General features: G+C 43.3%; 1 protein-coding gene across 1 annotated transcript in view; it reads left to right on the top strand.

The window, feature by feature from the left end:
* LOC124786574 (transmembrane protein 120 homolog) overlaps positions 1 to 23,349 on the top strand; it is an 82,811-nt gene extending 59,462 nt beyond the window's left edge. The window contains exon 8 of the mRNA XM_047254275.1: positions 22,849 to 23,349. Within this exon, the coding sequence (XP_047110231.1) occupies positions 22,849 to 22,974 (126 nt within the window). The 3' untranslated portion in view covers positions 22,975 to 23,349. The remainder of the gene's footprint in view (positions 1 to 22,848) is intronic.
* The last annotated feature ends 3,749 nt before the right edge of the window (positions 23,350 to 27,098 follow it).

Below are 27,098 nucleotides of genomic sequence, written 5' to 3'. Positions count from 1 at the left end.
TGTCTCCTAGCCTCTCCTGTTTAGTCATTTGAACTTCCTGTCAGTCTCACTTTTTAGACATTTGTATTCCCTTTCACCTGCTTCATTTGCTACATTTTTATATTTTCTTCTTTCATCAGTTAAATTCAGTAGCTCTTGTGTTATCCAAGGATTTCTACTAGGCCTTGCCTTTTTGCGTATTTGACCCTCTGCTGCCTTCACTATTTCATCTCTTAAAGTTACCCGGATTGTTCTACTTTGTCCCTTTCCGCTGTTCCAGTCAACTCTTGCCTAATGCTCCCTCTGAAACTCTGAGTGACCCCTAGTTCTTTCAGCTTAGCCAGGTCCCATCTTAATTTCCTACTTTCTTGCAATTTCTTTAGTTTAACTCTACAGTTCATAACCAATAAATTGTGGTCAGTCCACACCTGCCCCTGAAATGTCATATAATTTAAAATCTGGTTCCAAAAATCTCTGTTTTACTGTTATATAATCAATCTGAAACCTTACAGTGTGTAAAGGTCTCTTCCGTATATACAACCTTCTTTCGTAAGGCTTAAACAAAGTGTTAGCGATGACTAAATTATGCTCTGTGCAAAATTCTACCATTTGGGTTCCTCCTTCATTCCTCCTCCCACCCTCCAGTGAAAGCTTAACGCTCCGCTTCATTGCCCACACCCTGTGGCATGCAGATCCCACTGCTCTACTCCGTGTTTACCAGTCCCTAGTCTGTCCATTTTGTACTATGATTGCCTGGTTTATGGCTCAGTGGCACATTCAGCTTTGAAATTGTTGGATCCAGACCATCGTCATGGGGTAAGACTGGCAATTGGCGCCTTCCAGAATAGTCTCATAGACAGTTTCCTTGCCAAAGTGGAGATCTTCCCTCCTCAGTTCCAACAATACCAACATTTGCTCACTTACGCAATCATCATCCGACAATTTCCTAATTGTCCAGCTAGTCAAATGCTGGTTTATTTTTTTCTCTAGTGGCAAATACAGTATTACAAACAATATGTCAAAATATAAATATAGAATTTTTATACATAAACAATATTGTAATATAAATTATAATCTTCTTGGGTGTCTTCAGGTGCAATTTCTTCAGAAAGAATGTAATAACACAACACCAAGAAGTGGATATTGTCAACAATGCTAGGTATGGATTTGAAAGTGCAAATAAGATCTCTCCTCACTTGGAGGTGGAACCACATCTAGTAAGCTAGTACCCCTCTAATAAATCCACCTTTCCAAAGAGACTATGGCTGCAAGGTGCCATCTTCCTTCTGTTCCTCCCAAAAGGAGGGAGTCTTACCAAATTAACTCAATTTTATCTTACATAATTAGCCACTTCCCTTGTTCCAGTTTCAGAGCCTTACAGACAGTAGCTCACATTTCGGTGCACTGCCCCCTCCTTCTGGCTCTCCATGCCAAGCATGATTTCGGTTCTTTGCCTCCAATATTGGCAGAAGACATGTGAATTGTTGAACTGATTCTTATTTTCCTCCAAGAAAGTGGTTTTTATTCTTATTTTCAGATATAACATTTTAAACTGCTTTCTGGGTGTGGCAGTTAATGTTGGGGTGTGTCTCACCAAATGCTTGGCCCAGCAACCCATCAACCCTACCACCTCTATCAGCTGTCTCTGTGCCTCCCTGTTAGTCTGTTTAGCTATTAGAGGCAGTTAGCCCTCATTTCTGCAGCACCTTGTTTTACTTTATAGGGCTATCATCCCAGTGAAGACAAGACTTCAAGGATTTGTTACCCTTGATATTAACTCTTGACAAAATAAGTTGAACAGCTTTTTGTGCTGCTTTAGAGTGAGTGAGTTCTATACCGCATCAGTAACATTTTGACTCAAGCTGGGCCGTGGGGGATACTAGACCGCACCCAACCATTTACTGCCATGATTATTTATCTCATCACATTTTACTGTTGTTGGTCCAGCTGATGCTCATTACTTTTTTAGCCTTCTCGCTTTCACTACTACAAATCTCATTGCTACAAGGCATTATTTTTGCTTTTGCTGTCTTAGCATTTGATTGGGTTGGCAGGGAGGTCAGATGTGGGTGAGGTGTTTGTATCCACAGTTGAGCCCTCATCTACTCTGACACTCCTACTGTCCCACTTCAGATATTTTTCTTTTTTTAAAAAAAGGGAAAATACTAGGTAGGAATATGAACAGTGCGTGAAAAAATAGATTGCTACATAAAGTAAAGATAACACACGAAGTTGCAGACAGGAACAAGTAAGACACTTACACATAAGCTTTCGGCCTCAGCCTTCATCAGAAAAGAGAGAAACACACACACCATTCATTCACACAAGCAAGCACATCTCATACACACATAACCTCCAACTCCGCCAGATCGGGCCACCCCTCCCTGTGGGTCCGGGGATTAGAATAGGCCCGAGGTATTCCTCCCTGTCGTAAGAGGCGACTAAAAGGAGTCCCACCCCCTCAAGGGGGTCGTTAGCGCCTGCGTCCGGAGACGGACGGTTCCACGACCTCTATTTGCGGTCATTTTGCTTTTTCACTTCTCGTTTCTTCCTTCCTTTGGTTGGTCCCATTCTTTGCTCTTTTCCACCTCACTGTCTTCCTTACTCTTTTCCTTGTCTTCTTCTCCTTGCCTTCTCATTGCCTTCTTCTCATTGCCTTCTTCTCCTTGCCTTCTCATTACCTTCTTCTCCTTGCCTTCTCTGGTCTCCGCCTCGGCGTTTGAGACAGTCTCTCCTCTCTCTCTCTCTCTCTCTCTCTCTCTCTCTCTCTCTCTCTCTCTCTCTCTCTCTCTCTCTTCTTTTTCCTCTTCTTCCTTCCTCCCTGTGCGTGCCTGAAGGCCGACCCACGCGTTCGCACGCGTAGCTGGTGACGGGGTAACGCGTAATTCCCCGCCCTGGGTAGACATGTAAGGCACGCACGTAGTCCCTGGTAAAGGCCAGGCCCAGGGAGGGGTGATTGCCTGAGCTGATACCTTCTGACCATGCCAATTGGTCCCTCCGTCTGTTTCTCGGGAGGTGTGACCTGAGGTGTAAACATTCACCTAAGGCGGGAGTGCCCTCTGAGAGGGTCCCCACAAGGAAGGAGCGCGCCATCGGAGACGCTGGCAATCCAGGGGGATTCCTCCGCAATGGATTTCACTCCATCTGTCTCGACTTCTGCCCAAAAACGGAAACGTGACCAGCCACCAGTGACAAAAGTACTACCGCCTGCCCCACAGTTCCTCGTCGTTTCTCGATCTGAGGACGGAAAGGATTTTTCCTCTGTCAACCCTTTCGTTATCCAGAAGGGTGTAGATGCCATAGCCGGATCTGTCAAATCTTGTACCAGGTTGCGTAACGGTACCTTATTACTAGAAACTGAGAGCGCCTTTCAGGCACAAAAACTGCTTCGGGCCACACTCCTGTACACGTTCCCTGTGCGGGTGGAGGCTCACCGAACTTTGAATTCGTCTCGTGGTGTGGTTTATACTAGCTCCCTCGACGGATTGACTGACGAGGAGATTCAATCATTCCTCGCTGAGCAGGGCGTGACGGCTGTCCATAGGGTCATGAAAAAGGTCAACAATGACCTTGTACCGACCCGGACACTTTTATTGACCTTCGATAGTGTTAAGCTGCCATCGCGCATCAAGGCGGGCTACGAGGTTATTTCTGTTCGCCCCTATGTCCCGACACCTACGCGCTGCTACCAGTGTCAGCGTTTCAATCACACTCGACAGTCTTGTTCCAATGCGGCTAAATGTGTCACTTGTGGCAGGGTTGCCCATGAGGGTGACTGTCCACCTCCGTCTCCTCGTTGTGTGAACTGTCAGGGTGACCATGCCGCATCCTCTCGCGACTGTCCTGTCTATAAGGAAGAACGCTGTATCCAAGAAATTTGGGTCAAAGAGAAAGTGTCCACCTTGGCTGCTCGCAAGCTATTGGCTAGTAGGAAGCCCACGCTGCTCCCAGCGGGGAAATACAGTACTGTCCTCGCCTCTCCTCGGACTACCAGGGAGGTGGCAACCCAGACATGCGATCTGACTTTCAGCACCACGGTCGTCCGTTCGGCCAGTGCTAAGATCACCCGGTCGACGTCTCCTCTTCCTCCCGTCACCCCTCAGACACAAGCACCTTCATCAGCTCCTGCCAAGACGAAGACCTCGAAGTCAGATGCACAGGCCTTCAAGAAGGAACCGTCCCGTGCAGACTTCCTACGTACCTCGACCTCCCAGCCTTCGACCGGTACTTCCACCAAACGTCCTTCCAAGAAGGCTCATAGGAAACACAGTTCTCCTTCTCCGCCACGGCGCATTTCTTCTCCTGCGCCACCGAGCGGTTGCCGCCCCAGGCCGTCATCCGTTTCGCCTGGCCGCACCGCTGGTAGCCGAACATCTGGCCGTTCACCGGTGGAGGAAACTCCCCCTCCCGGCCATCTTCCCAAGATGGCCGATGAACCTATAGACCCAATGGACGATGACTGTCCGCCTACTGATAGCGGCGGCAGTGCTCGCTCGAAGCCAGGCCCTCAGCGGCCTTCGAGGTGACCTCTTCTTTCATCTTCCTTTTCTTCTTACGATGGCACTTATTCACTGGAATATTCGCAGCATTCGCTCCAACCGAGAGGACTTGAAGTTGCTGCTCCCCTTGCACCGTCCGCTCGTCGTAGCCCTCCAGGAAACGAAGCTACGCCCATGCGATCAAATTGCCTTCGCACACTACACCTCTGTGCGTTTTGACCTACCCCCTGTTGTAGGTATCCCGGCTCATGGAGGGGTTATGTTGCTGGTCCGGGATGATATTTACTACAATCCCATCACGTTGCACACCGGCCTGCAGGCAGTTGCCATCCGCATTACTCTCCCCACTTTTACATTTTCCATTTGTACCGTTTACACTCCATCGTCATCTGCCGTTACCAGGGCAGACATGATGCAACTTATTGCTCAGCTACCTGCACCATTTTTGTTAACTGGAGACTTCAATGCCCACCATCCCCTTTGGGGCTCTCACATCCTGCCCGAGGGGCTCCCTGTTAGCAGACCTTTTCAACCAGCTCAATCTTGTCTGCCTCAATACTGGCGCCCCTACTTTTCTTTCGGACACATCTCACACCTACTCCCATTTAGACCTCTCTGTATGTACTCCCCAACTTGCACGCCGGTTTGAGTGGTATGCACTTTCTGATACATATTCGAGCGACCACTTCCCGTGTGTTATCCATCTCCTGCAGCATACCCCCTCTCCGTGCTCATCTAGTTGGACCATCTCCAAAGCAGACTGGGGGCTCTTGTCTTCCAGGGCGACCTTTCAGGATCAAACCTTCACAAGCTGCGATCGTCAGGTCGCACACCTCACGGAAGTCATTCTCGCTGCTGCTGAATATTCCATCCCTCACCCTACTTCTTCTTCACGTCGCGTACCGGTCCCCTGGTGGACTGCAGCATGTAGAGACGCTTTACGTGCTCGTCGACGTGCTTTACGCACCTTTAAATGCCACCCTACAGTGGCGAATTGTATCAATTATAAATGATTACGTGCTCAGTGTCGTCGTATTATTAAAGAAAGCAAGAAAGCCAGCTGGGCTGCTTTCACAAGCACCTTCAACAGTTTTACTCCTTCTTCTGTTGTCTGGGGTAGCCTGCGCCGGCTATCTGGCACGAAGGTCCACTCACCAGTTTCTGGCTTGACGGTCGCGAATGACGTCCTTGTGGCCCCTGAGGATGTCTCCAATGCCTTCGGCCGCTTTTTCGCTGAGGTTTCGAGCTCCGCTCATCACCACCCTGCCTTCCTCCCCCGCAAACAGGCAGAGGAAGCTAGGCCACCTAACTTCCGCTCCTCGAATCGTGAAAGTTATAATGCCCCATTCACCATGCGGGAACTCGAAAACGCACTTGGCCATCACGGTCCTCCGCTCCAGGGCCTGATTCTATTCATATTCAGATGCTGAAGAACCTTTCTCCTGCGGGTAAAGGTTTTCTTCTTCGTACTTACAATCGCATCTGGATTGAGGGACATGTTCCCGCATGCTGGCGCGAGTCTATTGTTGTCCCGATTCCTAAGCCGGGGAAGGACAAGCACTTGCCTTCCAGTTATCGACCCATCTCGCTTACCAGCTGTGTCTGTAAAGTGATGGAGCTAATGGTTAACTCTCGATTGGTTTGGCTGCTCGAGTCTCGACGCCTACTTACCAATGTACAATGTGGATTTCGTAGGCGCCGCTCTGCTGTTGACCATCTGGTTACCTTGTCGACCTTCATTATGAATAACTTCTTGCGGAAGCACCCGATCGCGACTGTGTTCTTTGATTTGGAGAAGGCTTATGACACCTGTTGGAGGGCGGGCATTCTCCGCACCATGCATACATGGGGCCTTCGCGGTCGCCTCCCTCTTTTTATTCGTTCTTTTTTAATGGATCGCCAGTTCAGGGTACGTGTGGGTTCTGTCCTGTCACACCTTTCGCCAGGAGAATGGGGTGCCACAGGGCTCAGTTTTGAGCGTCGCTCTCTTCGCCATCGCGATCAATCCAATAATGGATTGCCTCCCACATGATGTATCAGGCTCCCTTTTCGTGGACGATTTTACCATCTATTGCAGCACGCAGTGTACACGTGTCCTGGAGCGCTGTCTTCAGTGTTCTCTTGACCGTCTTTACTCCTGGAGTGTCGCCAATGGCTTCCGTTTTTCTGTTGAGAAGACGGTCTGTATTAACTTCTGGCGCTACAAAGAGTTTCTCCCTCCGTCCTTAAGACTCGGTCCCGTTGCTCTCCCAATCGTGGAGACAACAAAATTTTTAGGTCTTACATTTGACAGGAAACTTAGCTGGTCTCCACATGTGTCATATTTGGCCGCCCGTCGTACCTGTTCTTTAAATGTCCTCCGTGTTCTCAGTGGTCTGTCGTGGGGAGCGGATCGAACCGTCCTACTTCGTCTATATCGGTTGATCGTCCGCTCCAAGCTGGATTATGGGAGCTTCGTATACTCCTCTGCACGGCCATCTATCTTACGCCGCCTCAACTCATACATCATCGGGGTTTACGACTTGCGATCGGAGCGTTTTATACTAGTCCCGTAGAGAGTCTTCATGCTGACGCTGGCGAATTGCCACTCACCTACCGGCGCGATATACTGCCTTGTCGGTATGCCTGTCGGCTACCGTCAATGCCCGACCACCCGTCTAATCGTTCCTTTTTTGACGACTCTCTCGACCGTCAATACGGGTTGTATGTCTCTGCCCTGCTACCCCCTGGAGTTCGCTTTCGTCGCCTCCTTCAACACCTTAATTTTTCACTCCCTGCAACCTTTAGAGTGGGCGAGAGCCACACGCCACCTTAGCTCAAGGCTCAGGTCCGCGTTCATCTTGACCTCAGCTCGCTCCCAAAAGAGGTTACTCCCGGTTCGGTCTACCACTCCCGTTTTGTTGAACTTCGTTCAAAGTTCATCAATATGACCTTCATTTATACAGATGGCTCAAAGACCAATGACGGGGTCGGGTGTTCTTTTATTGTCGGGGCACAAAGTTTCAAATACCGGCTCCATGGCCATTGTTCGGTCTTCACAGCTGAGCTCTTTGCCCTCTACCAGGCTGTTCTTTACATCTGCCGCCACAGACATTCTGCTTATGTCATCTGCTCCGATTCCCTGAGCGCCATCCAGAGCCTCAGTGATCCGTATCCGGTTCACCCTTTCGTGCACCGAATCCAACGCTCTCTTCAGCAGCTGGTGGACGTCGGTTCTCCGGTTAGCTTTATGTGGGTCCCTGGCCATGTCAGTATCCCTGGGAACAAAGCTGCAGATGCCGTGGCCAAGGCTGCGGTTCTCCAGCCTCGGACAGCTTCTTGTTGTGTCCCTTCATCAGATTGTAGTAGGGTCATTTGTCGGCGCATTTTATCGCTGTGGCATGCCGATTGGGCTGCACTTACAGACAACAAGCTTCGGGCCTTGAAACCTCTTCCCGCGGCTTGGACGTCCTCCTCCCGCCCTTCTCGGCGGGAGGAGGTCGTTTTGGCCCGGTTACACATTGGACACTGCCGGTTCAGCCATCGCCATCTGCTGACGGCTGCGCCGGCGCCGTTCTGCCCATGTGGGCAATTGCTGACGGTCCGCCACATTTTAATATCTTGTCCGGATTTTAACACACTGCGTCTGGATCTTCACCTGCCATGTACTTTAGATGCCATTTTAGCAGATGACCCACGAGCAGCTGCTCGTGTTCTTCATTTTATCAATTTGACAAACCTCTCTAAGGACATTTGATGATGCTGTTTTTTTAATCCTATGCCTGTCAGTCTGTCTTTTATCGTGTTTTCCCTTTTAGTTGTTGTTTTAAACTTGTGCCTCGCGGTGCATTCTTAACGTAGTCAGGGCGCTAATGACCATTGAAGTTGTGCGCCCTAAAACCACAAGAAAAAAAGATCGGGCCAGAATCTAATTATCACATGCGATGGAAGCACCGATTTGGAGGGGAGGGGAAGGGGAAGAGGAATTGGAATTGGAATTGGAAGTGACACCAGTGTACGGGTGTAGGAAGAAAGGAGCCCTGTCTGGTGGTGTATGCAGCGACTAGAATGCCAACAGGCACAGCTTCAGAAGGTTGTGGGGCAGGGAGGCAAGGAAAATGGAGTGAAAAAGGAGAGGAGCAGGGACAAATGGGCAGGTGCATTGGCAGAGGGTGGCAAACGAAGAAGGTGGGAGGCAAGAATGAAGAGGTGGTTATTGGGCAGAGAGGGTGGAATGTGTAGGGCAATATGTTACCGTAGGTTGAGGCCGGGATGATGATGGGAGTGGAGGATGTGCTGTGAAATTTGCGGCACAGCAGTGGGAACCCACGTGGCACCCTTCTATGCCAACCTGTTTATGGGCTATCTAGAGAAGACCTTCCTAGCCAAATGCCTAGCCTCGTTCAGGTTCATTGATATCATCATGATCTGGACTCAGCACAAAAACACTCTTTATCGTCATTCCTTCAAAACCTCAACATCTCTTCTCCCATCCACCTCACCTCGTCCTCCTCAACACGGCGTGCCACCTTCCTAGACGTTGACCTCCTCCTCTCTGAAGGCTCCAACCGCACCTCTGTCCACATTAAACCTGCCAACCACCAGCAGTACCTGCATTTTGACAGTTGTCATTCCTTTGACACCAAAAAATCCATCTCTCCCCCCCCCCCCCCTCCCCCCCCCCCCATACAGCCTGGCCACCTGGGGTCAGCGTATCTGCAGTTACTAGAACTCTCTTGCCCAGTATGCTGAGGGCCTCACCAAGGCTTTCACAGACAGGCCCTATCCCACCAAGACCTAGTCCACAAACAGACCTCCCGTGCCAATTCCCCTTGCACACTAAATCCCCCACCCCCAAAAATCCTGGAAACCAGCCACACAGAAGTCCCCTCTTTATCACCCAGTCCCACCTTAGACTGTAACAACTGAACTGCATCCTTCACCAGGGCCCTGAAATGAGGGACATCCTACCCAAGATACTTCCCATCCCTCATGAAGTGGTGTTCTGTCACCCTACCAACCTCCATAATATCCTAATCTATCCCTATGCCACTCCCAATCCCAACCCCTTGCCACAAGGATCATATCCCTGTGGAAGACCCAGGTGCAAGACCTGCCCAATCCACCCACCCATTATTTCCTATTCCAGTCCTGTCACAGGTTTATCTTAGCCTATAAGGGACAGGGCCACTTGTGAAAGTACCAGTGTCATTTACCAGCTATGATGCAATCTTTGTGGAGCTTTTTTATATTGATATGACTACCAACCAGCTGTCCACCAGGATGAACGGCCACTGCCAAACTGTGGCCAAGAGTGAAGTAGACCAGTTCGTGGCGCGACATGCAGCTAAACATAACATGTTTGATTTCAATGGCTACTTCACTATTCAAACCATCTGGATCTTCCCCTCCACCACTGCTTTTCGGAACTGCACAGATGGGACTTATCCTTAAAACACATTCTCTGCTTCTGTAATCAACCCAGCCTCCACCAACTGTAACATACTGTCCCCACCACCCTCCACCCAACAGTTTACACCTGCTCTGTCCTATCACCTCCTCCCCATTCTTGTCTCCCACCTTCCGTATTTGCCACCCTCTGCCAACGCACCTGCTAATCTTTCCCAACTCCTCTCCTTATTTGCTCCTGTTTCCCCATCTCTGTGCACCACAACCTACTGACTCTGTGCCTGATTGGATTCTAGTCCCTACACACTTTACCAGACACCACTCCTTTCTTCCTCCACCCGTACACTGCTATCTCTTCCCCTTCCCTGCCTCTCCAGATTGCTACTTCCATCCCATGTGATAGTTGCAGTTGTGTCGTGTGTGCGTGTGTGTCTTTCTCTTTTTCAAAATCTTATGTGTAAGTGTCTTGGAATTGTGCCTGTCTGAAACATTGCATGATATCTTTCCTTCTCTTTAAGTTTTTATCATCACTGGCATCAATATTGGTTTCAAGGTCTTGGTTTTTACCATTCCTATATATAATCTCATTTCAAACAAATTTCTGGCTCTCCAAGTAGACTATCCCTTGAACGAAGGACAGATGTTGTCACTGTTTAGTCATTTAGGCCTCTTTCCCCACCCCACCCCCCCGCCCTCAAAAAAGAAACATATTTGGATAAAGCACCTGAAAACCATTTGAACCTACTTATGTAGTAAAGCTTTGGTCTCCCTCTGCAAATTTTAGCCCCCTACACTTCCCTCCATTACCAAATTAACTGTTCCTTTATGCCTCATAATGCATTCTATTCATTGATACCTTCTTTTAGTTGACTTGTACCATAGATTCCTTTTCTAACAATTTCAATTCAGTTCCTCTTCATTAATTGTTTGATCTAAGCATTGTTCTGTATCACTACATTTCAAAACTTCTGTTCTCTTATCATCCGTGCTTCACTTCTATGTAAGGCTACTCTCTAGACATACAATTTGAGGAAATACTAACACTTGCAACTATATTAAAAACATTGCTCTTTTTCCAAACAGTTTTCCGTGCTATTGCAAGTCTACAATTGACATCCACTTTTCTTCTGGTGTTGACAGTTATTTTATTCTCCAAATATCAAAATGCAGCCACTACTGTCGGTGCCTCATTTCCTAATCTAATTCCCTGAGCATCACCTGTTGTAATTAGACTCCATTCAATTATCTTTGTTTAATTTTTATTGTTCATTGTATAACCTCTTTTCAGGACACTATTCCATACAACTGATCTTGCTCATCCTCTGCCATCTCTGACAAGATTACAATGTCATTGGCAAACCTCAGAGTTTCTATTTCTTCTACTTCAACTTTAATTTCCTTTCCAAATTTCTTCTTGCTTTCCGTCACACACCATTCAATGCACAGATGGAATAACATTGGGATAGGCCACAACTCTGTCTTCTTTGCATGCCCAACTGTAAAACGATAACTGCAGTCCAGCTTCTGTACAAGTCGCAAATAACCTCTTACACTCTGAATTTTTCCTTCCTTTCTTCAGAAGTCCTAGTCAACATTTTCAAAAGCATTCTCTAAAACCTAAGTCTACATATACTAAAATGTAGGTATGTTTTTACACCATTATGTCTTCTAAGATAAGTGGGACCAGCACTGCCTTGTAAATTTGTACATTTCTTTAGGTCCCAGAATGGTCTTCTTTAAAGTCAGCCTCTACTGGTCTTTCTGTTCCTCTCTAAATAATTTGTGTTAGTATTTTGCAACCAAACTCTGCTATTTATTGAACTAAAGGTTGTGTAATATTCACATCTGCCTTCTTTAGAATGGCAATTATTACATTCTTCTTTAAGTCTTATGGTACTTCACTAGTATCACATCATGCAGACTAGGTGGAATACTTCTGCAATTGTTGGATCCCCCAAAGATCTCAATAATTCTGAGGGATTTCATCTACTCAATGTGCCTTGTTTGAGTTAAGTCTATCAGGGCTCCTTCCAAATTCTTCTCGCAGTGTTGTATCTCCCACCTCTGCTTCCTCTTCCCATTCTATTTGATTGACTTAAAGTTCATTTCCCTTGTATAGCGCTTCTGTGTATTCATTTCACTTTTCAGCCTTCCCTTCTCTGCTTATGCCTATATTATACTAAAAGAATTTTGTCACATTTTTTATTAAAAGAAATTTTATAAAATCTTGGATAGTGTACTAGAGTACTTTTTACAGATCTTTTGTGAAAGTTGAGTGGTGTCCTAGCTTTTTTCAAAAATGTTTGATAATGCAATATGGCCCTTATTACAGACTTCTCATCTGAGCTCATGATGTGTACACCTGCTGCTGTTTTCTCCATTTGTTTATTTTTCTAATTTTGCTACAGGCAGCATCTACCATTCCTACAGTCATACATGCGTCTACAGCTTTGTATTTCTCCTCTAGCAATTCTTGATTTGCCAATTTGTATTTCCTGTCAGTTTCATTTTTAGATGTCTGTATTCTATTTTTCCCGATTTATTTGTTGCATTTTTGTATGTTGTCTTTCATCAGTTAAATTCTGTATCTAGCAGAATTATGAAACTAATTGCTGGCCAGTACCAGTCTCCAGGAGAAATTTTGGTACTGCCAATAGACATCCATTAAAGTATGTGCACTAGCCTAGCTTTAGGAACTAATAGTTCCTTAATCTAGGGGGAGAGATGGAAGGAACTATTAATTCAGAAAGTTAGGTTAGTGTATGTACTTTAATGGGTGTCCATCGACAGTACTAGCGTTTATGCTGAAGATAGGTATTGATCAGCAATTCCGCCTCATAATTTTATCATTTTCTTAGGAGATCTTTCCCTCTGATACAAACTGTACATCTTGGGTAGATAAAAAAATCTAATCACCAAACGGCGTCAGGAGAACACGAATGTAAAAAAGGTTTGTTATGCAAGCTTTAGGAGTCAGTGACTCCTCCTACCGGCAGGAGGGTTGAAGGGGAACGAAGAAGGGTGAAGGGAAAGGAACTGGAGAGCTTTAGGAAAAGGGGTGGAGTTTGGAAAAGTCACCCAAAACCCTGGGCCTGGAGACTTACTGGATAGGATGAAAAGGAAAGACTGACTGATTGGGGACTGCACCAGACGAGATTTGAACACCTGAGAGCTTATAGTTCGAAGACTGGATAATATGCAGGACGGAGAGTACTGCTAAAACATTGTGTACAACTTACTAAGAGTAAACAAAAAAGTACATATGTAATAGAGGTGGGAGGGGGTGGCGAAAAATACATAGGTCAGAAAGATGTAGAAAACTAAAATGGAGAAAGGAGTAGTTACTGTGAAGAAATGCTGAGACAGAAGAAGGCCAGGTGGGTGGCAATAACCGAGGGCGTGTTGTAGTGCTAGTTCCCACCTGCAGAGTTCTGGGAAAGTGGTATCTGGGGGAAGAATTTAAATGGTGCATGTGGTGAAACAGGTACCAGGGTCACGACTGCTCTGCAGCAGGATATTGTGTGTTGCCAGTGTATGCCTTCTGCCTATGCCCATGTAAAAGGCTGATCAGTGTTTACATAATAGCTGGTGTATGACGTGTCGATTCGCAGGTGGCTCTCCCTTTGATAGTATGTTCTGACAGTTAAATAGCTGGTATAGGTCGCAGTGGGAGGGTGTATAGGGCAAGTCATGCAGTGGGTGGTCACAAGGGTGGAATCCATAGGGTAGGGAGATGGGTGCAGAAGGAGCATAGGGTCTGACACAGATATTGTGGGGAATGGAATGGTGACGAAATGCTATTCTATGCATGGTGGGCAAAAACTCAAGCAGAATGGATCTCATTTCAGGGCATGATTTTAGGAAGTCATGACATTGTCAAAGTAGCTGGTTAATACCAGGTGTACCGTATTGAAATGGGCGTTTTTTTGTGAAAGTGAAACACTAATTTTGAATTGAAAAGTAAAAACATTTTATTCAAAGTACTGACCATTGTTTTGTATACATTTTGACCACCTTTCTGGCAATTTGTGGACACCACGCCAATAGAAATGTTCGTCTTTTGAAGCAAACCAATCAGACACCCAATTTTCGACTTCTTCGTAGGAATCAGTGTTCCTCAGCCAATGTGTGTCCCATTGATGAAAACAAATGGAAGTTGGAAGGGGCCAAGTCTGGTGAATACGGTGGGTGGGGTGGCAGTTCCCAGCCAAGTGTTTTGATTGTATCCTGATCCAGTTTTGCTTTGTGTGCAAGTGCATTGTCGTGTAAAAAAATTACTTTGCCATGTCTTCTGGCCCATTCTGGTCTTTTTTTTTTTTTTTTTCCATCAATGCGATTAGTATTCAGTTTCACCGGGTTTTAGAAGCTCATGATACACCACACCTTTCTGATCCCACCAAACACAGAGCATTGTCTTCTTGCCGAATCGATCTGGTTTTGCAGTCGATGTTGATGTTGTCCCGGATTAACCCATGACTTTCCTGTTTAGGATTCTTAAAATAAATCCATTTTTCATCGCCAGTAACAATTTGATACAAAATTGATTTTCTTTCATGTCTTTGAAGCAAAATTTGACAAATGGTTTTTCGGTTTTCCATCTGTCTTTCATTCAATTCATGTAGCACCCATTTTCCACACTTTTGGATCTTTCCTATAGCTTTCAAATCGTCAGAAATTGTTTGTTGTGCAACATTTAGCATTGCTGCGATTTGCTTCTGACTAAAGTATCATCTTCATCCAATATTGCTTGCAATTCAGCGTCTTGGAACTTTTTGTGGTCTTCCACGTCCTTCATTTCTTACATCAAAATCATTATTTCTGAACCATTGAAACCATCTTTTGCATGTTGCTTCTGATAGAGCATGATCACCATATGCCTCGACAAGTATTTGATGCGACTCTGCAGCAATTTTATTCTAATGAAAACAAAAAATTAATGCTTTCCGTAAATCATCACTTTCTGGTACAAAATTCGACATTTTAAACACGATGAAAACATATGATGTTGTTTGTTCTATGACTTGGTGTATACTAAATATCTTTGACAGACGTCATACCAAAAAAAAAAAATAGGCCCACTCACAACAAATGTTCGCTATCGACACATTTGTATCTTTACGCTCACTTCATACCGGTACACCTGGTACATTCAAGACCAGGATAATACTGAGTGATAGGTGATGTGCTCCGAAGTCGTTTTTTGGAGCAATCAGCAGTACCAGGATTGGATGTGATGGCCTGGGAAATCTGCTTTGGATCTAGGCTGATGGGGTAATTACATCCAGTGAATTCTGAAGTGAGAATGGTAGTGTATTGCTGTAAAGAATCTGCATCCAAACAATTATGTTGTAGTGTATGTTTTCTGGTACGACTTTCTTTTTCGCTTTGGCCAGTCTTTAAAATTTTCTCTCTCTTCATGACTTTCCCTATAAATTTTTGTCTCTTCCAATCATTTTTTATATCAAATGGACTACTTTTCTTGTGAAAAATTCTCACCCACTCAATACCTCTCGTTAACCGTTGTCTGTTCTCACAATTTTTGTACAAATTTTTCTTAGTTTTCAGAATTTTTTCCTTGTTTTTCTTCCATTTTTCTATCTTTTTCCACCCTCTGCTTCTCCTTTTTGCCGCTTCTACCATTTCTAACACTCTAAACTGTCCTGTCACATATTATATTCATTCTTTTTGGAAATATGCATTTGCACTATCAGAAGTATGGTCCCATATGCTGTTTCTTGAAAACTGCTTCACCCTTGAGCTACTCCCAAAGGCCTAACATTGAAAGTCCTACTCCACCATGGTCTTTTACAGTTTCAAATACAGAAACCTCTTGCGCTTACTCTGCTTACCTGTGACCTATATGCCTCATCTGCCAGTTTCCACTCGACCAGACGTCTCTCCTCTTACAAAATCCTGCAGTTATCTGCCTCTCATGTTTCCTTGGAACTATTATCCACCAAGCCAATTTCAGACACAACAGCATGCCAGACTGCACCTCTGAAAACTATCCTGCCTTCTCCTAAACTACCTCAACAGTGGTGTTTCCTGTAGTGTCCCTCTTCAGCTCCCTGAACAGCCACTCCATCAACCACCATTCCTTTCCTATGAACTGAGCTTGCCCAACCTCCTTAACATCCCACCGCCTTTATCACTGCCTCCCAGACCAATAACAACTCATAATCACAAAAACCAGTCACAACAATACAGTCTTCTCAGCCTCTTGTGTGAAGCACTCTCCCCTCCTTAATTAACTGTATTATCCAAGGGTATCTCTATCAGCCGTAAACCTGCCTTTAATCATGTTGCTTGTGTGAAGGACCTACTTTCTTTCACCCATAATGTCAGCAGGAAATACCACTTTCAAACCTGTCATTCAACCCTGCCTTAAGCAGTTTTGACCACAATCCCAACTTCATCCACTACCTCAAAATCATCCCTTACAATCCTTTCAAGAGCTCCTCACATACAGTGTTGCTTCACAACCTTTCCTTAGGTCCCTACAATGTGAGCCTAACCTGTCCCCTGCAGACCTCCGGGCCTTTGGTCCCAAAAAGCTGATGACTTCATCATTATCCTCCCAGGAGACAAAGGATTAAGACTGTGGTACTTGACTGACAGGAGTATTTTAGTGAAGGTCTAAACCAGTTGTCTGACACTTCTACATACAGCATATGCCATCAAGACCCCATCTCTGTGATTAAAACTGACCCACAGTCCCTCCTTAAAACCTCAGGCCCTTACAAGAACTAACACTCCAATCCATAGAACTTCATACGCCACCCAAACCTTCTTCCTAAGATCCACAAACTCAATAATCCTGGCTGTCCAATAGTTTTGGGCTTCAAAGAACCCATCAAACTCGTATCTGCCTTAGTCAGCATCTGCATCCCATAATACGAAGACTTCCCTCCTATATTAAAGACACCAGCCATTTCCTAGATTGTCTGAAATCCTTGCTCGTCCCACTTCCACCACAAATCTTGCTTGCCATAATTGATGCCACCTCCATCTATTCCAATATCCTCCAAGTACATGGGCTGTCCGCTGCTGAACATTTCCTCAGTCAGCATCCATCTGATTCCAAACCTATGACATCTTCCTGCTCATCTTAATCAACTTCATACTTACCAACTACGACTGTACTTCTCCTTTGAGGGGCAGACATACAGACAGATCAGGGGTATGGCCATTGGAACCAGGATGACTCCTTCGAGTTGTGTTGTTGTGCTCTTCAGTCCAGAGACTGGTTTGACTGTGCAAGCTTCTTCATTTCCCAGTACCTACTGCAACCTACATCCTTATGAATCTGCTTAGTGTATTCATCTCTTGGTCTCCCTCTATGATTTTTACCCTCGACACTTCACTCTAATACTAAATTGGTGATACCTTGATGCCTTAGAACGTGTCCTATCAACAGATCTCCTCTTCTAGTCAAGTTGTGCCATAAATTCCTCTTCTCCCCAATTCTGTTCATTACCTCCTCATTAGTTACGTGATATACCCATCTGATCTTCAGCACTCTTCTGTAACACCACATTTCAAAAGCTTCTATTCTCTTCTTGTCTAAACTATTTATTGTCCATGTTTCACTTCCCTACATGGCTACACTCCATACAAATACTTTCAGAAAAGACTTTCTCACACTTAAATCCATACTTGATGTTAACAAATTTCTTCAGAAATGCTTTCCTTGCCATTGCCAGTCTACATTTTATATCCTCTGTACTTTGACCCCTCTGTACTTTGACCATCATCAGTTATTTTGCTCCCCAAATAGCAAAAATACTCATACTACTTTAAGTGTCTCATTTCTTAATCTAATTCCCTCGGCATCACCTGATTTAATTTGACAACATTCCATGATCCTTGTTTTGCTTTCAAGACACTGTCCATTGTGTTCCACTGCTCCTTCACATGCCAACATTTTCATGGGTTGCTTGGAGGGGGCTTTCCTGGGATCCATAAGCCTTCAGCCCTTGGTTTGGGTTGACACATTGATGACATCTTTGCCATATGGATTCGTGGTGAGGCTGACCTGTTAAAATTAATTGAATCTCTAAATACCTTCTCCCATTTAAATTTCACGTGGTCCTATTTTGAATCCCATGCCACTTTCCTTGATGTTGATCTCATCTTCATCAAAGGCCAGCTACACACTTCTTTCCGTGTTACGCCTACTAACAAACAACAGTACATTTTGGCTGTTGCCACCCTTTCCAAGTTAAATGTTCCCTCCCATAGAGCCTTTGGATTTTAGGCAAATGTATTTGTTTGGATGCAGACTCTTTACAGCAATAAACTACCATTCTTGCCTCAGCCTTCTCTGGATCTAATCGCCACCAGCCTAGTTCAAAAACAGATTTCTCAAACCATCACATCCAATCCTGGTATTGCTGATCCCTCCAAAAACAACTTCGGAGCATACCACTTGTCACACAGTATTATCCTGGTCTTGAATGTATTAACCGGCTACTTCGACAAGGCCACGACTTCCTAAAATCATGCCCTGAAATGAGATCCATTCTGCCTGAGTTTTTGCCCACCACGTGTAGAACAGCTTTTCGTTGCCCTCTCAATCTCCGCAATATCCTTATCAGACCCTGTGCTCTTTCTGCACCCATCTCCCTACCCTATGGCTCCCACCTCTGTGACCGCCCACTGCGGGACTTGCCCTGTACACCCACCTACTGCCACCTATACCAGCCCTGTAACTGTCAAAACATACTATCAAGGGGAGAGCCATCTGTGAATTGACACATCATATACCAGCTGTTACATAAACACTGTTTGACATTTTACATTGGCATGACTACCACTAAGCTGTCAGTTAGGATGAATGGGCATAGCCAGAGGGTGTATACAGGCAACACACAATATCCTGTGCTCTAAAACTTGAGAGTTGTGACCTCGATGCCTGTTTCACAACAGGTGCCGTCTGGATTCTTCCCCCAGACACCACTTTCTCAGAACTCCGCAGGTGGGAACTAGTGCTATAACATATCCTTGGTTCTAGCCGCCTGCCTGGCCTTAATTTAATTTCTCCTGTCTCAGCATTTCTTCGCAGTAACTACTCCTTTCTTCACTCCATTTAAATTTTCTACATCTTTAATTTTCTGACCTGTCTATTTTTTGCCACCTCCCTCCCGTCTCTCTTACATACAGTGTTTTTTCACTCTTATTAACTTGTTCACACTGTTTCAGCAATACTCTCTGTCTTACATATCACCCTGTCTTCCATGTTTAAGCCACCAGGTTTTCAAATCTCTTCCAGCGCTGTCCCCAACAATAAGTCTTTCCTTCTCATCCTGTCTGGCAAGTCTCCCCTGACCCAGAGTTCTGGGTGACATTTTACAAACTCTACCCCTATTCCTACATCTGTCCAGTTCTCTTCCCTTCCCCTGCAACCCTTTTGCTGGGAGAAGGAGCCACTGGCTCCGAAAGCTTGCATACGTAAAATCTTTTTTTTAAATATATATGTGTGTTCTCCTGCTGCTGCTTGGTGAGTAGATTTTTTTATCTATCCAGTTACATTATGTTGTCAAAAATTCTATATCTTGTGAATTCTGCAGAGACTTGTCTTTATGCCTCTATTGTTTCTTTGCAGCCTTCACTCTTTCATCTCTCAAAGGCATCCATTTGCCATCTATTGTATTCCTATCCCCTCTTTATCAGTTGTTGCCCAATGCTCCCTCTGAAACTCTCAACAATATTTATTTCTTTCAATTTATCCTAGTCCTATCTCGTCAGTTTCCTATCTTTCTGAAATTCCTCAGGCTTTTCATAAACAACAAATAATGGTCAGTCCATATCTGCCCTTGGAAATGCTATGCTGTATAAAATCTGGTTTCAGACTCTGGTACCATTATATAACCTATCTGAAACCTTGCATTTTGTCCATATTTCTTCCACATATACAGCCTTCTTTCATGATTTTAAATAAACTGTTGGCAAAGTACTACCAGGTGCCTTCTCCTTTCATTCTTATTTCCCAGTCAGTTCTCTTGTTATTTTCCATTTTCTTACTTTTCCTACTATTGATACCAGTTCCCTGTCAGTTAAATTTTCACCTACATTAACTATGTGAATAATTTATTTCGTCTCATCATAATTTCTTTTACATTGTCACACTTTTGTAAATCTGTGGTGTTGAACTCTCTCATTATCACATAGTTTGTTTAATTTTCATTGTGTTATGAATAACTGAGGAAGACAGACATTAGAAATTTTAATTAATTGCAGTGTGGCTCTATCATCTGGTTAACCTCTGCTTAGATAAATTTTGGTATATTTAATTATTGCTCATGTTAACTGTAACCAGTGCAGTTATTTGCTTTTATACTGACCGTGTTGATGTGACACCTCTCTGATGTGAGTAATTTCAGTGTGCAAGCAACTACATGTACAGCTGTTAACTGTAAACCAGATAATGTTACCAAATGATGCATGTTCATCTCTAATAACAAGATGATTAATGATAGAGCATCTGGAGCTCAGTTGTTTCACCATCATGTAAATCACTGAGTAGTTGATTAGTAGACTCCCAGAATTTGTGTTCCTTTGAAATACTGCAGATGGAAAAAAGGAAACTAATTATTATTCAGCATTTAATTAATCATACAATGACTAATACAATAAGGCTGGTGTGTACACTGATAACTTAAATCCTTCACCTATGAGTTCAAGGAGAAGACAGAGCAAAATCAGTGGTTTATTATATATGTAATAATCTAATTACAGAGATGATTGCAATGAGGCTACATAGACACTATTGTTATGTTCACAGAGTCTCTGGAACTGCTGTATAGATTTACAAATCAGTAATTTTTTTAATGTATGTGTGTGCGTGCACGCATGTGCATGGTGTCCCCCCCCCCCCCCCCCCTTCCCCTGCCCCCAACTTCTGAAGAAGCACTCTGTCTGAAAGCTGAAATATCTCCAGGTTCTTTTTCATTGTGCCTGTCTGCAACTCGGTGCCTCCTCTATGTGGTGAATAGCAATATATCCTTCTCATATTGTTGTTATCCCATCCTGGAATTTCCATTGTTTGTTTTTAACCTCGACCTGCTCATTTCCCTTCTAAGTTTCCCTAACCTTGCTACCTGATTAGGGATCTTACATCCACACACCAACCTAAGGCACATCAAACTTCATTGTTTCTTTATTTTTTTTATGACCGCATCCTCCTGAGTGGTCTCCACCTAGATGTATAAAAACAAGACTATTTTACCTACAAAATATTTTACCCAAGTGGATGCTATCGTCCTCAAACCATACAGTTGAGTCCTGTGTCCTCAGGACTATGTCTGTAGCTTCCTCTTGCTTTCAACCATTCACAGTACCATGTCACTTAATATCCCAGTTTGTTGTCTCTGCAACTACCGAAAAGGCTGCTGTGCCCCGCTTTGGGAATTATTTCGTAGTTTGGCCTCTTCCCTGGTACACCTCTGCTGGGGTTGCACCTGGTGTATGACTGTATTGTTATGGCACGCAAGCCACCCTACTGCAGCAATGGTTTTAGTGTGTTTCGTAAAAACTAATGGTAAACTGTTTCCAGACTGGGTTAATGTAAGCCAGTTCAGTTGGAGGCTGCTGTAAGTGTCTTTACTGTGCAAACAACACTTCATAGCTGTCTTATTGGACAGGTAGAAAATTTACCCAAGAGTGTTATTTCCATAAGTAACATCGTAATTTCACAACTGGCATCCACAGTTAACAGCCAGCATTTTACAATATGTTTTGGCTGAATGGTTCTTATGTTATGGAACTGATTGTTCACTTCGACAAATTTGTTTAGGAGACTGTTCCTTAAGGAAAGTTTCCACTCGAGGGGTATTTTAAGATAAGGAATCTCGAAGCTCTAAAGTCTCCAAATGCCTCAATGATAAGATGTGGGACATGCAAACCCTGCATGTCACTGATAAATAAAAATTTCTCCCATCCAGATTATAGTTATGTGTACAGATAAGAGAATTCCTACCCCCCCCCCCCCCCCCTCCCTTCCTTCCCCATCTTTCTTTTTAGTCAAAAGGTAGCCACTCATTGTGTGATGATTCCTATTAAAACAAAAAATGTGATTGACACCAATGTAGACTGCAAATAAATATTGCACTGCCTCTTGATTGCATCAGTATTACGTTTTGGCACATATGAATGGGTGTGTGCTCTGATAAGACTGTCTGTTCTTTCTATTGCAAAGGAAAATGTCTTAGATTTGTTGCTGACCACAGATGAAATTGTCAGATTAACGTGATATCTTTCACATTCAACAACGACATTAAAATCTGTGCATATCTTGTTTTACACAAAATATTAAAGCTTTCAGACAAAATCCTTCTGCAGTAGAAAACACACACACGAAATGGGCACTGTGTCAGGGCTTTATGCCTGACTGCGACTGACACACACACACACACACACACACACACACACACACACACACAGCCTCTGTCTCAGGGCACTTTGCCTAACTGTGACTGTCTGAGCAGAAGTTTGCTAAGATGAGTGGTGGGATAAGAGGCAGCAAGAGGCATGCACTATACACGTCTTCTATCACACCAATCCTCCTTCCCACTTCTCCCTTCCCCCAGCACAGGCTCTAGACACTGGACCTAGCAGATCTGTCCCCACAAATTCCCTGCATGCTTTGCAGGCAGCACTAGCATCTCTCTCCCCCTCCCCCCCTCGCCAGATCATGCTGCCTCCTTATACCCACTACCCATCCCACCAGGTTGCAGTTGCAAGTCCGGCTCTGTAGACAGTGGCTTTGCAAAAATGTTGGAAGCTTTCAGACAGTCTGTCATTGTGCCTGTCTGTGACTCGGCACTACCTGTGTATGTCATTTAGCAATCGATCCTATTAATATTGTAGTTATTTCATCCTGGACTTTCCTTGTTTGATACTTGAAATGGTCCAAAAGAAACATGAGTCTCTAGAATAATCATGTTGTCTTAACGTATCATAAATGCATTGATTTTTGTTTCAGATGCCCAATGATATGTCTGCTCAAAATGAAAAACTGCATAATAAAGTGAATGCTGTGATAGAAGAGACAATGGCTACAGGAGCACAAAAATCAGTTAAATCGGATGATACCAAAAAGGATGAATGATTAAACTTTGTAAATTTAGGTCAGTGTGTTAGTTGTCAGCCTATTTGTGGACCTGGGGATATGTTGTATTACTCTCTGTGGCTCTGCTGGATACATGACGATTGTATAGAAATGTTGTTGATTTAAGAGTCTATGTATGAAATTGATTGTTAAATTTGTAAAAGATGCAGTCCGTAGATGTGTGGTAACATTTTACCTTCACAATAATTCTGTAAAAATGCATGTTAGTGAAAAAGCATGTGTAAGAGTTAATCATGAAGTACAATGTACTGGTTATTCGTGGTGTGCATATATCACTGAGATTTGAGTTGTAAAATGTACTGTGAATAGGTACAAAAGAACTCGCAAAGTGTTAATAAATATTATTGTTTTCAATTTGTAGATTTATTATTTTAGTGTCAATGCCAACACTTGGTGCTGAACATTTTTGTCTTCCTGTTTACTGTTGACAGTAACGCTCACTCCATATTAAGTTTGTATTATTCATGTACCTTTTTTTAACTAGAAGCTGGATTCTTTAACCATGTACAGGACTAAATTTTGTAAAGAGAAATTTTAAGATTAGTGTGAATAGGCATCTTAATTTATGCTGCTATTCAGTAAATAGGCAGTTGCAGTTACAATGTAAACAGTGTATTGTTAAGGGACTGTGTCCTGAGAATGCTGACAGTAATTGCAGCACATAATCAATTTCATTGCTAGTGTGGTAAAATTTCCAGTCATTGTCATTTCTTTTCTGGAGTCTCGCTTACAAATTTTTTTTATTATTATTTTGAGCTTTAACTCATTACAGAGGCTTATCTCCAACATCATAATTTACTTGGAAATTACAATACAAACAATAAACGTTCTTAAACTAGAATCTCAAAATATTTCTCCAGGTGTTTCGATCTTGTGTCTTCTTCCTCTGTGCCCATTCTCCTCATTATGTGCTGTACATTTTGGAGCCAGGTGGTTATAGGTCGTCCTCTTCTTCTGCTCCCCTCCGGTTCCCACTCCAGTATCAATTTTGGTATTCTGGTTTTCTCCATTCGTCGTACATGTCCGTACCACTGTAATTTCTTCCTATCCATTACGTCATATATTCTTTCTTTTATTTCCATTCTCCTTATTACTTCGGTGTTCCTTATCTTTTCTTTCCTGGAGATTCTTGCCGATCTTCTCCAAAAGTCCATCTCTATAGCTTGTAATTTCTTAATGTGCTTCATGTTAATTGTCCAGGTCTCCGTTCCATACAGAACCACACTCTCTAATATGGATTTGTATATTAATTTTTTAGTTCTGCTCATTACATTCCTGCTCCATAAGACTGAGTTAAGCATCCCAATGACCCTCCGTCTGCTACTAATTCTTTTATTGATTTCTGACTCTTGATTTTCCCTCGATTTCTAAAATGGATCCCAAATAACAAAGTGTTTATCTTTTTGATTTTCTTTCCTTCAATGTACAGCTCATCTGAATCATTAGTCAAGTATTCTCGTTTTTGGTAATTAATCTTCAAACCCCAAGTTTTGTATGCTACTGCTAGTTGATTGCACATATAGTTAGCATCCTCCCCATCTTGTGCTATGACTACTTGATCATCAGCAAATAATAAATGATGTAGGTAGACTCCATCTCTTATTTCTAATCCCGTACTATTACATTTACGAGACCATGTTCTAAGGCTAATATCTATATAGATTTTAAATAATGATGGTGACATGGGACAGCCCTGTAAAAGGCCTTTGCTTGTTCTAAATTTCTGTGAAAGTTTATTACCAACTTTCACTTGGCAAATGTTATCTTTATACATCTGTTGTATTATTTTAATCAAGGAAGGGTTTATGTTTGCCATATGTAGTGCTCTCCAAAGTAATTTTCTTGGAACAGTATCGTATGCTTTTTCTAGATCTATGAAAATTAATCCTATATTTTTTGATTTTTCCCTTTGTTTCTCCAAAATCTGTCGTAATGTGAAAATATGGTCTACACATGATCTCCCAGCCGTGAATCCACATTGTTCTTCTTGGGTTCTAAAATTTTTTTCCAGTTTCTTTTTAATTACTTTCGCAAAAATTCTCATTAATGTGTGTGTAACACAAATTTCTCGATAATTTGAACAAATTTTACGATCCCCTTTCTTAAATATTGTATTAATGTAACCTAGCTTCATCTCGTTGGGTACTGAATCTCCATGTATCATTTTGTTGAAGAGCTGTGTTATCATATTTTCTGGTAAACCTTCCGGGATGTAAGGTCGTGGTCCATGAAACTCTTCAGCTCCTAACGTTTCGTCCAGAGCTACGCTGGACATCTTCAGAGGGGTGTTTCTCCTCCGGTGAGTCTTGCCGACACCCCTCTGAAGTGTCCAGCGTAGCTCTGGACGAAACGTTAGGAGCTGAAGAGTTTCATGGACCACGACCTTACATCCCGGAAGGTTTACCAGAAAATATGTCATCCGGTCGTGAAAGCCTTCATACTATGAGCTGTGTTATCAGTTTCACAATTTTGTCACCACCATATTTCAGGCATTCCAGATTGATATTGCCTGGTCCCTGTGATTTACCATTCTTTCCTGTTCTCAACACCTGAAGTACTTCACTTTCTAAAATCTGGATCTCATCTTCATGTCCTTTATCTTCCCCTGTTCCTTCTTCTAGATATTCTTCTCTGTCCTCATTTAATAATTTTTGGAAATGCTCTTCCCATTCCTTTTGTGTTATCAGTTGGGGATTAGTTTTGCTTTTTGTATCCTGTCGAAGCCCTTTCAATACTGACCATGCTTCTTTTGCTCTCCCAAATCCTAATTTGCTATTCACCTTGGCACATGTTCTTTCCCATTCTTCATTTTTTGCCATCCTTATTTTTTTCATCACTTCATTCTTCTTTTCCTTGTATATTGATCTTGTTTCTTCTGACTTATCATTCAACCACTGAAGGAACGCATTTTGCTTACAAATTTAATGGTTATATAACAGGCACAATACAGATTGCTGTGTGGTATTGCATAACGATAGTAGTGTTAGTGTTACGCAGTTCTGCATCTACATCTACATCTATACTCTGCAAACCACCGTGAGGTGCATGGCTGAGGGTACGTCCCATTGTATTAGTTACTAGAGTTTCTTTCTATTCCATTCACTATGGAACATGGGATCAATGATTGTTTGACTGCCTCTGTGCTTGCAGTAATTATTCTAATCTTATCCTCACAATTCTATGTGAGCGATATGTAGGGGGTTGTAGTATATTCCAAGAGCAATCATTTAAAGCCAGTTCCTAAAACTTTGTTAATAGGCTTTTTTGGGATGGTTTAAATCTGTCTTTAAGAGTCTGCCAGTTCAGTTCCTTCATTATCTTTGTGATACTGTCCCACAGATGAAACAAACCTGTGACCATTCATGGTGCCCTTCTCTGTATACATTCATTATCACCTGTTAGTTCTATCTGGTACATGTCCCACATACTTGAGCAGTCTTCTAGAACCAGTTGTATGAGTGATTTGTAAGCAATCTACTTTGTAGACTGATTGCACTTGCCCTGTATTCTACCATTAAAATAAAGTCTACCACCTGCTTTACCCATGACTGAACCTATGTGATCATTCTGTCTCTTATCCCTACAAAGTGTCATACTCAGGCGTTTGTATGAGTTGGCCAATTCCAACAGTGACTCATTGATATTATAGTCATAGGATACTACAGGTTTTTTGTGAAGTGCAAAATTTTACATTTCTGAACATGTAGAGCAAGATGCCAATCTCTGCACCATGTTGAAATGTTATCAGAGTCTGACTAAATATTTATGCAGCTTGTTTCAGATAGTATTTCAGTATGAGTAACTGCATCATCTGCAAAACCTGATTTTACTATTAATATTGTCTGCAGGGTAATTATAAAATATGAACAGCAAGGGTACCAACACACTTCCCTGGGCACATCCGAAGTTACTTCACCTGACAATGGCTCTGCATCCAAGATAACATGCTGTGTCCCTACCAAAAAGTGCTCAATCCAGTCACAAATTTCACTTGATACCCCATATGATCACACTTTTGACAATAAGAATAGATATGGTACCGAGTCAAATCCTTTTTGGAAGTAAAGAAATATTGCCTCTACCTGGTTGCCTGGATCCAAAGT

The sequence above is a fragment of the Schistocerca piceifrons genome, chromosome 1, assembly GCF_021461385.2.
Source record: "Schistocerca piceifrons isolate TAMUIC-IGC-003096 chromosome 1, iqSchPice1.1, whole genome shotgun sequence".
Classification (NCBI taxonomy): Eukaryota; Metazoa; Arthropoda; class Insecta; order Orthoptera; family Acrididae; genus Schistocerca; species Schistocerca piceifrons.
The sequence above is the reverse complement of the archived record's forward strand: the minus strand, read 5'-3'. Positions and strand labels throughout refer to the sequence as shown.